Consider the following 14947-nt stretch of genomic DNA (forward strand, 5'->3'; position numbering starts at 1 on the left):
CACCTGCCCAGGGGTGAGCAACACCATGCACCTGCCCAGGGGTGAGCAACACCACGCACCTGCCCAGGGGTGAGCAACACCACGCACCTGCCCAGGTGTGAGCAACACCATGCACCTGCCCAGGTGTGAGGACCACCACGCACCTGCCCAGGGGTGAGCAACACCATGCACCTGCCCAGGGGTGAGGAACACCACGCACCTGCCCAGGTGTGAGGAACACCATGCACCTGCCCAGGGGTGAGCAAGCAGCTTCCTGCTGCTTTCCCTGCCATGATGGGCTGTACCCTCAAACTGTGAGCCCAAACCCTTCCCCTTTTCATTTGCCTTCTCGTTGGGTATTTCATTATAGCGATGAATAAGGAGGCTGGTGTATCTATCTACCAATTCTAGGAACCTGCTCTAACAGTTTGAGACAAATGGGCACCTCAGTCCAAAGGGTGAGTTATAAAGAAGCAGTGTAGCTGGGCGTGGGCTGCTCACCTCTGACCCCAGGACCTGAGAGTCAGATCGAGGCTGTTGTAAGTTTGGGGCCACCCAGGCTACATAGCTCGCTTTTGGACAGCCAGGACTGCCGAGTAATGCCCTGTGTTAAAACATTTTAAAAACAAAAAGGTGTGAGTGGATACTGGAGGGATAGACCAGAGGTTAAGAGCACTGACTGCTCTTCTAGAGGACCTGGGTTTGATTCCCAGCACCCTTTGGCAGTTCACAACTATCTGTAACTCTAGTTCTAGGGGATCCAATGACCTCTTCTGGCCTCTGAGAGCACCAGGAATGTACCTTACTCTACAGACATGCATGCAGGCAAAACACACACATAAAATAAAGATTTCTTTTTTAAAAAAATGTAAAATAATGAAACCCAGTTTCAAATTCCACTTTCCTCATCAATTTATTTCTATAGACTAGTTTATTTTTATTTTCTGACTGACTGATTGATAGGTCTTATTAGGACAGGCTGGCCTCCAGCTCACAGAGACAACCTGCACTTGGTTGGCCCTGAGCACGGGGATGAAGGCCTGATTTGTATGTTGTGCCAGGTTTTTTGTTTGTTTGTTTTTTGTTTGTTTCTTTCTTTTTCTTTTTGGTTTTTTCGAGACAAGCTTTCTCTGTAGCTTTGGTGCCCGTCCTGGAACTAGCTCTTGTAGACCAGGCTGGCCTCGAACTCAAGAGAGATCCTCTTGTATCTGCCTCCCAAGTGCTGGTATTAAAGCCTTGCATGTTTTAAAAGAAAGATAGCAGCCAGGCAGTGGTGGGGTATGTAGAGAGACCTTGTCTCAAAAGAAAGAAACAAAGAAAGGAAGGAAGGAAGGAAGGAAGGAAGGAAGGAAGGGAGGGAGGGAGGGAGGAAGAAAGGGAGGGAGACGGAGAGGAGGTATGGAGGAGAAATGAGGGAGAATGGAGAGAGAGAGAGAGAGAGAGAGAGAGAGAGAGAGAGAGAGAGAGAGAGAGAGAAATTAGCCAGCTGCTGTACTAAATGCCTGCAATCCCAGTATTCAGGAAACTGAGGCAGGGGGGTGAGAATTCAAAGTGAACCAAGATTACAAAATAAAATTTAATCTAAAAGTAATGAATAAATTATTTGGGGCTGGAATATAGCTCAGTGATACAGAACTTATCTAGCATGCACACAGCCCTGGATTTAATCAACACCTTAAAAAAAAGGATTATTATGAGTTTGAGACTAGCTCAGGATATAAAATGAGTTTCAAGGTAGCCTGGTATCAGCTTTTCTCTGTACATGTGCCTGTCACTTCTTTATTCCCTTATTGTCCCTAATAAGGGTTCTGGGACCCAAGCTATGCAAGCAAAACAAAACAAAAACCCTACACAATAGATGAGCTAAAATAGTACACTTAAAATATTTAAATAGGGCCTGGGAGGTGGCTTAGCCAGGTGAGGTGCTTGCCACAGAAGCCTGGCCACCTGAGTTCCACCCCTGGGACCCATGCATAGGTGAAAAGAGAACCAGCTCCACAGAGTTGTCATCTGAGCTCCACATTCACACTGTGGCACACCACATACACACATGCATATACACACATGCATATACACATACCACACACACATATACACAAACATACACACACCACACCACACACATATACACAAATCACACACATACATACACACCATGCACACATACATACACGTATATACACACCACACATATGCACCACACACACATATAGTCACACACATACACACACACCATACATACATACGTCACACACATACATATACCCCATACACATACACACATTACATACACACACCACATACCACAAACCAAACACACATACTTACACAAACATACAATAATAATAATTAATTTAAAAATAACCTAGAAGACAATGTGGGCGGGCAAAGGGAGAAACAAAAATAAAGATAAACAGAAAACAACCAAATGGTGAACTATTTTCAAAAACTATAATTACATTAAATGTAAATTGTCTGAACCCACAAACTAAAATGCAAAAAACATTAAATTGTTTTGTTTGGTTTGGTTTCTGAGATAGGGTCTCACTGTGTAGCCCTGGCTAGCCTTGAATTTGTAGTCATTCTCCTGCCTCAGCCTCCAAGGTACTGAGATTATGGGCAGGACCTACTATGCCCAACTTTAAATTAGGCTTTTGTTTAGTTTGATTTTTTTCAAATAAGACAGAGTTTTCTGCTGTAACTGAGGCTTAGCCTCATCCTCATGCCAATCCTCAGCCACCCAAGTATTAGGATTGCAGGCTTATGCCACTGTATTCAGCTCTTGCCTTTTTGAGATGGTCTTATTCTGTAGCCCAGGCTAGCTCTACACTGCTACTTAAACCTCTGAAGTACTGGGATCAGAGTCATTAACTGTTACAGCCACCTTTTAAATTCTGACTTCAGAAGAGGCCCCCAAGAAATTCTTCACACATAACAATGAAGGAGCTGGACATGGTGGCGCACGCCTTTAATCCCAGCACTTGGGAGGCAGAGGCAGGTGGATCTCTGAGTTCCAGGACAGCCAGGGCTACACTATTCCAGGACAGGCAGGGTTTGGAGAAACCTTGTCTCAAAAAAACAAAACAAACAAAAATAATATTATATATAAAGGGAAAATAAAAGGTCTATTGTATACAAAGCTATATATATGCAGCTATAAGGCCAAAGTGCCTATATTAATATAAGATAAATACTAGAGCAAGAAAAATGGCCAGGAATAAAGAGAGACTTTACATAATGATAAAAGGGCCAGTTTGTCACCAGGAGGAAAACCTTGCCCCACGAGATGCCCTCTGCAAGATTTCAGAATCAACTCGGAGGCCAAGCTGCCTGTCAGAGCAAAACCAGCTCCTTCACAGAGAATGAGTGGACCCTCTTGTATCACGCAGGGAAACCTAAAGAAACCCCATCCTGACTAGCTCTCAGTTACATTAGAAACCACTGACTTTGGAGGTCAGGTAGCTAGGCAGCTCATCGCTAGCCCCCACTACCTCTATGTTTGCGTGGGTTGTGGCTGTGATTGCCAGCGGGGCTTCAGGAGCCTGAAAACACGGGCATTTTGCTTGGGCCTGCAGGTGACAGGTAGGTAATTAGGATGGATGAAAAGTCAGCCTTGCCCTCTGTCTGTCTCATCTCCTGCCTTAACCTTCAGGTCAAACAGGACTGGGCTCTACATGTAGGCATCTGAAACATTTGAGAAATGTGTTGCCCAAAACTATAAAACAGGCTTCACTTGAGCTAGACTTGCCTAGTCTGTCTCTCACCCAGCCTTCGAGGCTAATGACACCTATAGCCACCAAGACTGGAAACACCAGATCAAGAAAGCCATGAAAAGAGGCGGTTCGTCAGCTCTTAGAAAATTCCACCTAGTCCCAGAAGTGCCATGAATAGTCCTCCCACTTCCTGGCCATCTCCCTCATTATTCCTACCTGAATATATGGTGAGAGAGCCAATTTCATTCATTCATTTATTGTTTTGTTTTGTGCTTTCGAGACAGGGTCCTGCTGTGTCGTTCAGGCTGACCAAGAACTTATGTGTAGTGTAAGTTGGTCTTGAACTTGTGATTCCCTGTCTTAGGGTCTTGGCTAATGGGCTTGTGGGCATTTGCAACCAGTTTCCCTTCTTTGCTCGCTGAATAAAGCCTTCACCCCTTCTGCTACACCTTCATCATCCCAGCATCCATCTCTCGAGCACTGGTCTTCCATGGGATGAACACCTGAATCTGGGTCTAGTAACTACTTCACCAAGAAGGCAGAACCACCCTAAACACGTGTGCCTAACAACATGGCTTCAAATAGAGGCAGAAATGGGAAAATATACAATTACATTTAAAGAATTCAATACACCTCTCTCAATAATTGATGTTATAAGTCCGTAGATCAATAATTGAGTCATCCCATCAACTGAATGGACCCTATTGGCTTTCATGAAATCTTTCATCTAGTAAGAGCAGAACACACCATCTTCTCAGGTGCACATAAAGCACCATTAGACCACACTGTATGGCGTAAAACAAATCCTGACATACTTAGAAGGATAAATCTTTTTCATTGTGAGTTGTGCCTTTAATGGCTAAGCCATCTCTTCCGCCTACTTAAAAAGACTTAGAAATGATAAAAAGAAGTATTTTCCAGAATGGAATTAAATTTGAAGCAAATAGAAAAAAAATATCTGCAAAAGTACTTAAAAACCGAACAGCTCGTTTCTTCTTTTGTTTGGTTTGGCTTTGGCTTTGCGCTTCACTTTGCTTGAGGCAAAGTCTTACTTTTTAGCCTAGAACTAACTGTGTAGGCTGGCTTTTCAAACTTGTGGCATTCCTCCTGCCTCTGCTTCCTGAGTGCTGGGATTTTACAGGCCTGTGGCAGCTCTTCCAGCAACAGCAGCACCTTTCTAAAGTGAGAGTCTTAGTCTCAAAAGAAAACCATTCAAACCAAACCAAAATGAAAATACAGCATGTGAAAATTTGTGGGAGCCAGGCAATGGTGGCGCATGCCTTTAATCCCCCCCCCCCCCCCGCCCCGCCCTGCACTGAGGAGGCAGAGGCAGTCGGATCTCTGTGAGTTTGAGGCCAGCCTGATCTACAGAGTGAGTTGCAGGACAGGTTCCAAAGCTACAGAGAAACCCTGTATCAAAACAAAACAAAAGGAAGGAAGGAAGGAAGGAAGGAAGGAAGGAAGGAAGGAAGGAAGGAAAGAAAGAAAGAAAGAAAGAAAGAAAGAAAGAAAGAAAGAAAGAAAGAAAGAAGAAAATTTGTGGGATATAAGTAAGTACTGCTTAAGGAAAATTTATAGCATTAAATGTTTATCTTAAAAGACTAAGAGCCACAGTTCATAGCTAATCTAGTTCAAGCACTGTGGTTCATGCCTATACTCCCAACACTCAGGGGGGAAACAAGAGAATAGGAAGTTTTAAGGCAAGTTTGGGCTACCTAGCAAAGCGCTCTCTCTCTCTCTCTCTCTCTCTCTCTCTCTCTCTCTCTCTCTCTCTCTCTCTCTTTCACACACACACACACACACACACACACACATGGGGGTGGGGGAGATACTAATTTTCCTCCTTAACAAACTAAGAAAAAAATAGAAATAATAAAGCTAAGAGAAAAAAATCAGTAACATTGAAAATGGAAAAATCAGGAAAAGCAGCAACAATGAAAACAGCTGAAATGGGTGGTGGAACAGACCTGTAATCTCAGGCTGAAGCAAAACAATCACGTAAGCCTGTAGATTCCAGACTGAAACTGAGTAGGGGACTCACATTTGTAAGCCCAGCATTTAGGAGGCAGAGACAGAAGGACCATCACAAGTTCCAGAATAGCCATGGCTACATAGAGAAACCATGTCTCCAAAAGACATTTTAAAAAAGTTCTATGCCGACCTAAGCAGCAAGGGAAAACACACACACACACACACACACACACTGGATGTAGAGTTACCTGGGCACATGCTTATAACTGAACACTGGGGAGGCAGGAGAATTGCTACAAGTTTAAGACTAACCTGTGCCACATAGTGAAACTATATCTCAAAGCCCCAACAAAATGAGGATCAGAAAATAAAAAAACAGAAGCAGATTCTTTGACAAGATTGATAAAGAGATATGCACAGAAGTCTGATAGTTCAGAAGAAAATGGACCAATTTGTTAAACCCTCAACCTGCTAAAACTCCCCTGCGAGGAAACAGAAAGACTAAATTGTCTTATACCTGCTAGAAGAAATTGAATGTCTAGTTAAAACCTACTGTTGGATCCTAGTGTCCAATCACTGAGGAGGAGGAGTCACCCCAAGAAACCATCTCTCATATCACAGCTGATGTAAAAGCATGAGGATTTTTATTAATTCTGTCATGACAGGGTCTTCCAGCAGTCGGGAGGCTAGAAGACCTTGAATGTCTGGTACAGGCTATTTTTAAAGGGAAAAACCACAGAAGGAAGGGGTGTTTGGGTTTTGTTCTTTAACTATTATGATTGGCTTATTCAAAAAGGCTATTATTAATAATTGGCTGGAGAGTGGTTGCCAGATCAGATGAGGTAAAGGGAAACTTCTGAGGGTCACTTTGCCCCTTCTCAGGGACTAATTCAAAACATCAGTAACTGAGTCAACACCTAAGGGTTATCTTGCCCCTATCCAGGGAGATGGAAAGTTCCCAACATCTCAGTACGTGCATGCATAGCTGTTATGTCCTTGGTTCCCAGGGGAGGAGGGGAAGTACTGAGAGTTGTCAGAAATGGCTTCAGAATTGTCTTAAAGTTCTACACTACCTCCACACGGAAAGATTCTAACCCTAGAAATCTATCAGCTATTTAAAGAAGACATTAAAATCAGTTCTCCACACTGACAGAAACATGGAGGAGGCTGGGGCATGATGGCATACGCTTGTTAATTTCAGCACTCAGAAAGCAGAGGCAGGCGGATCCCTGTGAGCTCCAGGCCAGCCTGGTCTACATTGTGAGCCTCATACTAAATAGGTCCAGGTAGAAATACCCTATTTTGAAAAAGAAAAGAATTCAAGGGCACCTATTAAGTGTGTTTTCCCCTGGGGAGGCCTCCTTCCTGTGAAACTTAGAAGCACCTGAAGCCAACTTTAATTTCATTTTTAAAAGTTATTTATTTTTATTTTATGTACAATGGTGTTTTACCTGCATGTATGTCTGTATAAGGGAATCAGATCCACCAGAACTGGAGCTACAGACAACTGTGAGCTGCCATGTGAGTGCTGGGAACTGAACCTGGGTTCTCTGGAAGGTAACCGTTGCTTTTCAGTACTAATTTTATTTTTTAAATTAACAAATTAATTAATATTTTGTGACAGGATCTCACTATGTAGCTCTGGCTGGCTTGGAACTCATTCTGTAGAGAGACAAGCCTTTCCAGAAATGTCACAAGAAAACCCTGTTTTCCTCAGACCCCAAATAAACACTGGACTGTGTCTTCTCTGCTTGGGTGTCCTCTCCTGCTTCCGTGTCCAAATTTAAGCCATGTTGTGTTCCCTCCCTCCCTCTTCCAAAGACATGGCTGAAGCTATTAAAATGGCATGGCTGTATTTTAATTCAGAATTTAAAAGCAGAGAAGAATTGAGATGCAACCTAGAGCATTTTCTAGCCCATTGAGACCCTGTCGCCTATACTCACTCCAGCCCCAGCTTCCATACACACAAAGAGTCGCCTAATGAAGTATTAATTATAGTTGCTTCCATTCAGCTCTCAGAACCCCCCCAGGGGTCCCACCCACTCCTGCTGAGCTGCCATAGACCCTGTGATCATGCCTTCAGAACTGACCTTAGAAATTCCTCTCACACAATTCTCTGACACCCCGAAGTCAGGCCATAGTCATGATGGGTGAACAGCTGTAGGTAACTAAAATAATTAAAGCATTGTTTTCATTTTTTAAAAACATCACCAGTCAAGTGTGGTTACAAACTCATAATCCCAGCACTTGGAAGTGGGCACAGGAGGATCAAGGTCACCCTCCACGAAATTCAAGGAAAGTCTAGGCAACCTGTGACCTTGTTAGACAAAACAAGGGACTGGTGAGGCAGTGTAGAGGTCAAGAACAATCGCTGCTCTTCTGCAGGACACAAGTCTGCTTCCCACACCCGGTAACCCCAGAGCTTCAGAAGATCCAACACCTCCGGCCTCTGAGGAACCCTGTGTTCACATACAATGTCACCACCCACAGTTACAGGGCAGCACACACTCAGATCTGCTCCGAGTCTCCTAGTCCTTTCTTGGAAATCACGGAAAGGCAGAGTAAAGCTTAGAAAACCAACTAACTTGAATGAAACGAGCTTACACGTCTCCTTTATCACCAAAACTCAACACGTCTCCCAGGAACCACAGCACCGTGCAATGCAGTTTCTCAGTGTCAGTCAAATGCAGTTGGCCAGGGCTGAGAGGACCAAAGGGTCCCATGGATAGGAAATAACTTCCCTAAAGCAGAAACAGTTCCAGGTCCAGGAAGCTGAAGTGTTGGTGAGCAGGGTGTGCCATCAGGAAGGAAAGGAAAATGGGCTTCTGGAGCAGATCTGACAGGCAGTGGGTTCCTCATCCTGCCTGTGTCTAGGTGCTGCTTATATACATCAGCTCTTTCCATCCTTCAGATCCCAACTCAAGGGACTTCCCATTGCCAGATTGTAATGGCAGCACACACCTTTAATCCCAGTACTTGGGAGACAGAGGCAGGCAGATCTGAGTTCAAGGCCAGTCTGCTCTGCAGAATAGGTTCCAGGACAGCCAGGGCAACACAGAGAAACTCTGTCTCAAAAAACAAACAAACAAAAAGCAGAGGTAACCCCCGCCCTGCAGACACACACATATACCCTGTAAGGCCTTTCTCACCATCCCTAGCTACTAAGTGTTATTAGGTTTATGTATGAATTCAGAAGTGGCTCTCTCTGCTCCCAGGGACGAGCCTGCCCTGAGGTCCTGTCATATCACCTGAGCTCCTGTCCTGTTAGGGCTCTGGAGGCTCCATGGAGCCCAGGTCAACTGTCCTGGCATATTGGAAGCCACTGAACAGATGGAAGTGATCAGCTAGGCACGCTGACCCACACCTGTCCTCCTTGTAACTGAGAGGCTGAGAAAAGAGGATAGAAAATTGGTGGCCAGAGTAGGCTCTGTGATGAGTTCAGGGTCAGCCTGGGCACATTAACAAACAAAGAGCCAAAGAGTGAGACAAAACAACAAAACAGCTGGGCAGTGGTGGTTCATGCCTTTAATCCCAGCACTCTGGAGGCAGAGGCAGGCAGATCTCTGTGAGTTCGAGGCCAGCCTGGTCTACAAGAGCTAGTTCCAGGACAGGCTCCAAAGCTACAGAGAAACTCTGCCTCAAAAAAAATTAAAAAATAAAACAGCAAAACAAAGAAGCAGGCGTGATCACTAACTCGTCCAGAAAACATCCAACAGGTTCAGAATCCTGTACAAGCTAAACAAGCTCATCAGGGTCTTCAAACATTTAAAGGTTCATTTGCCCCAGCTTCCCTGACACATTGCACTCTGATTCAGTTTGTAGAACTTGTAGTTTGAGATGCCAGGTGACATTCTGAGTAACAACGGGATTAAATCAGCATTGGCGGGAGTCCAAAGGAAGCAGGGGATTGTTCCAGGCTTTTTCTTTTGGGTCACCAACCAGCTCCCAAATCACGACGTGGAGACTTAATATTAGTCACGAATGCTCAGCCTTGTCTTATGCTCCTTTCTCTACAGCTCTTAGAATCTGTCTTGGTTCTCTTTATCTATGTTTTGCCTCCGGGTTTTTTTTTAATCTTTATTTCCTTCTGTACGTCCTACTCCGTGTCTGACCGTGCGGCCCCTGGCATCTCCCTCTCTTTCTCCTTTCTTCATCTCTCTTGAGCCTAGATTTACCTTCCTATTTATTCTCTATGCCCACAAGCTCTGCACTTGAAAAGAAAAAGGGAGGCTATAGTTATAATAAGATAAAAAGGTAGATTATTAAATCTACTTTTTAAAAAGCAACTACTAGTTTGAAATGTTTTATATTGGATTGCACTTTTGTATTTTGTATACAAATTCTGTATAATGATACAAATTTGAGATTAATTTTGTTAAAAGACTGTACATATTTTTCTAATCATGTTCAAGGTTTTGTACCTATACAGATCATTTAACAATGCAATACAAATTTCTAGTCCTTGAAAGTTATTATTACAAACTGTCTAGGATAATAAGGAAATGCAGGTTAGTAATTAGTCACCTATTACAATCAAACTTGTAGTTACGTTAGGTATGTTTTCAAGGTCAGACAGAGATATATTTTAAATAACTAGATCATCTTCAAACACTTTAGGGACCTACAAAATATGATATTTAAGATGTGTTAATATCAGGTTCTTTTGTTCTTTATTTTTATGACAATGAGACATGTCTGCTCCTGGCAGCACCAATCTACTTCAGAGAATATGATGGGCATCGGAAAAACTTCACATGGAGTTTACTTTTTTTAAAAAATATTTTTTATGGTTTTATTATTTAACTTTATTTTATGTGCATTGGTGTGAAGGTGTCAGATCCCCTGCAGCTAGATCTTCAGACAGTTGTGAGCTGCCATGTGGGTGCTGGGAATTGAACCCGGATCCTCTGGAAGAGCAGTCAGTACTTTTAACCACTGAGCCATGGGGGCAAAAGTAAGTCACTGGGCAAGAAAGTGCCTTGCCTCAACTGCTGACAGTATGCTTTCTTAATGGGACAAGCAGGACACAAAAAAACAGTGACTACCAAATCTTGCCCAGACAAGGTGGGACAATTCTTCAAAAACTCTGCTTCACAGAAAAGTCTGTCAGATATTCTAGTCATGTAGGCTGAAGACAGATGCTCCAACACTGCAGAGGAACTTTGGGTGACTGGCCAGACATTCAGCTGTTTCTGTCATTTCTTACAGTTTTTGGAAGTCACTTGCTCATACTTCCTGCTTATTCAGTTAATATTATTTCCTTCTTGGATCTCTGAGGAAGTTAAAGATTAGATAGTTATAGTTTACCAGAAAGCAAGTTATGATAGAAAGTAAATTAGGTACAAGACTTTGGACTAACAAGATAGGATAGATATGGAGTATTTTCGCTGAATTTGTCAAATGCAAATGGACTAGATATTGTTGACATATTTATTGCCTATATATATTATATATTGTTATTGTATTTATTGTATATAGTTTTTCTTATATTAGTTGTAGCCTTCTTCTTATTTTAGACAAAAAGGGGAAATATAGTGATATTTTATTTATGTCTTAATAGATAAAGCTTGCCTAAAAATCAGAGGGCAGAACTAAGCCACTAGAGGCCAGGCAGTGGTGGCACACACTTTTACTCTCAGGATTGGGAAGACAAAAGCAGATGGATTTCTGTGAGTTCAAGGCCACAAGATCAATGCAGAAATGGATCCACAGATCCACGTGGTAGTGGCTCACAACTTTAATCTCAGTCCTAGGGAGTCACAGGTCATTAATCCCAGCACTAGAGGAGGATATAAGACAGGAGGAGAGGAGCCAGAGGCACAGGGTTCAGCTTTCAGTCACCCAGCCTTGGTAGAGATAAAACCTTTCTAGTGTCTTGGCTGTTTTGCTTTTCTGATCTTCAGCTTGAACCTCAATTTCTGTTTCTGGGTTTTTATTATTCGTGTTACACAGCCTATCCCTCTCCTGTCTAGCTATTGGCCATTCAGCTTTTTATTAGACCAATCAGATACCTTAGGCAGGCAAGGTGAAACAAGTGCAACACATCTTTCTATAATTAAAACAACAGCATAAACAAATGTAACACATCTTTATATCATTAACAAAGGCAGCAGAAACTTATGTAACACGCCTTTATACATTTAAAGTAACATAAACAAATGTAACATGTCTCTCCATAGTTAAATTACTATTCCACAACAGGGGATTTTGCATTGGGAAATGTTTCTAGACACCCAGGGCCATCCCTGAACAATCCCCTCAATCCAAACCCCAGACACCCTGTCCATCTAGCACAAGGCCAGCCTAGCTGCCTACCATGAAGGCCACTCTAGGCTGATCCCCGTGACAAGGAGCCTAGGAGAGAGAAACGTCCTTAGCCTCACCAGAGTCCAGGCTCCAAGGACAGCAGAATTTGGATAAAGACAATGGGGCTGGCTGTAGTGGCAAATGTCTTTAATTCTAATTCTCAAGGGGCAGGTGGATCTTTGGGAGTTCTAGGCCAGTCTGGTGTACAAAGCTAGTGAGCCTACGCTACCCAGGGCTAAATAGTGAGACTCTGTCTGAGAGAGAGACAGAGAAAGAGAGAGAGAGAGAGAGAGAGAGAGAGAGAGAGAGAGAGAGAGANAGAGAGAAGGAAGGAAGAAGAGAAAGGGGGAGAGAGAGAATAAAGGAATGAAGGAAGGAGAGAGAGAGAAAGAAGGAAGGAAGGAAGGAAGGAAGGAAGGAAGAAAGAAAGAAAGAAAGAAAGAAAGAAAGAAAGAAAGAAAGAAAGAAAAATATAAAACAAAACAAAAATTCAGGGGTCTGGGGTTATAGCCCAGTGACAGAGTGCCTGCCTAGGATGCACAAGGGTCCATCCCCAGCACCCCAAAAAAGAAAGGAAAACATTAGTACCATATCCTAGAAGAGGGAGACTATGAAGGTGGCAAGGGGGTGCCATCTATCAAGTTTGGGGAGTCACGGGGCTGAGGTGGATATAGGCCTTGGGGAGTCACGGGGATGGAGTGGAATACAGGCCTGTGTATGTATGCTGAGCAAACTCTACCACTAAGTTATGTTCCCAGCCTGGGAGGTCTATTTATAACTCTAATCAATGCTGTGGGCAGAGCAGGGCTGGGGAGTATTCCAGCATGGTTCCCTTTTAGTTGAGAAATGATTAATAGCCCTACCTATGGGCACTTTGTGTGTGTGTGTCTGGAATGCTATCAAACTAGATAGAGAGAGAGAAATTCCAGGGGCCTGTGAAATGGATCATTTGTACATACATATAAATAAATAAAAGAATAAATTTCTGAAATCTCAGCCCCTAAAGGTGTACATTTAATTAAAATCAATTTTTTTTCAGTTCTTTCTGAGCAGCACAAATCCCAAAGGTCTAGCAATCCTCTAGTCCCTGCCAGAGAAACCTGTCTTAGCTGAAACCTCTCTTCTGTCTCCTCTCCTCCCCACTGTCCCACACCCATTTGGTCCTCACCTCATTCTGCTGTGTGTCCCCCGTCTCCACTTCCAAGCTGTCCTTGTCTCTGGACCGCCATGAGGCTGCCAGGGTCCCCTTTCCAAAAAACAGCTCTGCCCAGGACATTCCCTGAGCTAGCTGCCTTCCCAACTGCCCCACACAGCCTTCGGGCTAAAGTACAAATTCCTCAGCAGAACACCTCCCTGAAGGCTCTGAGGTCATTCCTCCTTCCCAGCTGGTTGCTTCCCCGTGTCCTTTAGTTATTGTCACAGTCAGCTGCCCTCCAGCCAAGCCTTAGAAGAGCGACCTCCGCAAAGACACGGCCTGCAGGAGTCCCTGTGTTATCTATCAGAATCCTTAAAATCCTGCCATGAAGACAGGGGTGTGGTTCAGAGGCAGGGGACCTGCCTGGTGTAGGTGAGGCCCTGGACTCCATCCTAGTCACCACAAAAAAAACAAGCCCCCAATTCTTCAGAGAGCTGATTGTGATCACCTCTGTCGTTAGAGCTCTTCCAGACCGTGTTTCTGTCTTCTCCGTTGCTTTACTCTTAAGAGAGGGTGCGCTGCTACCATCCTCACCTTGTCTTCTTCATTCCTTCCAGCACCAGGCAAGGCCAAAGATACCCCATCACTGCTTCTTTTAAAATCGTCTATATTTGTTATTTTGGATGAATGAGACAGGTCTCAGATTGCAGCTCAGACTGGACTAGAACTAGGTAGCCCGGACTGGCCACCAACTCAGTGTAATGCTTTTGCCTCAGACTCCTGAGTTCTGGCTGGAATTAAAGATCTAAATCACCACACTAGGCAATTTTTTTAAATTTTTGTTTTCCAGTTCTTTCTTCCCGTCTTTTTTTTAAAAACAATTCTTCTGTAAGGAGGCCAGGATGGGGAGGTCTGAAGCTACCACAGTGCTTCCCTGAATACCCATGGCTCTGCTCTTCCCAGGTGGTATGACGATGTAGAAAGCTTGGAACAGATTATGGGGAGAGGCAGGAGGGGAGAGATCTTTTTGAGGCTCTGAATTACTTATGCTCCTTGACTTTCCATTTACTCGTTTGTAAAACAAAATCGCTGCAGCCTTGACAGGGTCCAGATGTCTCCAGCATGTTGGATGCCGGCAAGCTTCTAGGGTCTCTGAGAATGATAACCGGGATCGTAGCGCCACCTAGTGGGACTTTGGGGGAAGTGGTCGAGGAGCAAGAGAGGGAACCCACCGACCATGAGTAGGGGAACTAGAAATTAGGCCAAACCTGCTGCGAAGGTGGAGGTGAAGGTGAAGCAGGCAACAAGGTAATTCCTGTTCACCATGGTCAGCCTCTCTGTCTTTCTTCCTCCCTTCAGGGTTCCTCTATGTAGCTCAAGATGACCCTAACTTTCTGATCTTTGCCCCCAACTTCCCTAGTGCTGGGATCACAGGTCTGAACCACCAGGCTCAGTCTCTGGCTTTTTTGTATCTTTTTGAGACAGGATCTCACAAAGCTGGCCAGACTGGCCTTGAAGTCGTCATCCCCTTGCCTTAGCTTCCTGCAGATAACGACAACTGACGCTCATTTTTATGCCGACTTAAAGGGCTATTGTCTTCCATCCTACCTCATCGGAGGCCGGTGGAACCTCAGTGAGAATTGAGCGGCAATTACTATCACGTGACCCCAGATACACGCAGCATTGTATTGAAGTGAGGACACTTCAGAGGTGCGGTACTCGCCAAACCCCAAATAGCACAACTTTGTACAGTCACTTTGTACTGACAAGCGTGCGCACAAAAACAATCAGTCTGCCACTAAGTGGCTTCTCCAGATGCCCCCATCTTGGCCCTTGTACCACC

At 44.0% G+C, this 14947-nt stretch overlaps 1 protein-coding gene and 1 long non-coding RNA gene across 5 annotated transcripts in view; both read right to left on the reverse strand.

The window, feature by feature from the left end:
- Nucleotides 1-1254, reverse strand: part of LOC126502522 (uncharacterized) — a 4657-nt gene extending 3403 nt beyond the window's left edge. Inside the window, exons 1-2 of the long non-coding RNA XR_007591968.1 lie at nt 172-1254; nt 4-87 (exon numbers count right to left, since the gene is read on the reverse strand). This is a non-coding gene — a long non-coding RNA (uncharacterized lncRNA). The remainder of the gene's footprint in view (nt 1-3; nt 88-171) is intronic.
- Kifc3 (kinesin family member C3) overlaps nt 1-13260 on the reverse strand; it is a 95855-nt gene extending 82595 nt beyond the window's left edge. For all 4 annotated transcript variants that reach the window (XM_050143570.1, XM_050143567.1, XM_050143566.1 and 1 more), the window contains exon 1: nt 13138-13260. In XM_050143570.1, coding sequence (XP_049999527.1) covers nt 13138-13245 — 108 coding nt within the window. In that variant the 5' untranslated portion in view covers nt 13246-13260. The remainder of the gene's footprint in view (nt 1-13137) is intronic.
- Between the last annotated feature and the right edge of the window lie 1687 nt (nt 13261-14947).

Source organism: Alexandromys fortis, unplaced genomic scaffold (assembly GCF_014885135.2).
Source record: "Alexandromys fortis isolate MF-2015 unplaced genomic scaffold, M_Fortis_MF-2015_v1.1 scaffold_1, whole genome shotgun sequence".
NCBI lineage: Eukaryota > Metazoa > Chordata > Mammalia > Rodentia > Cricetidae > Alexandromys > Alexandromys fortis.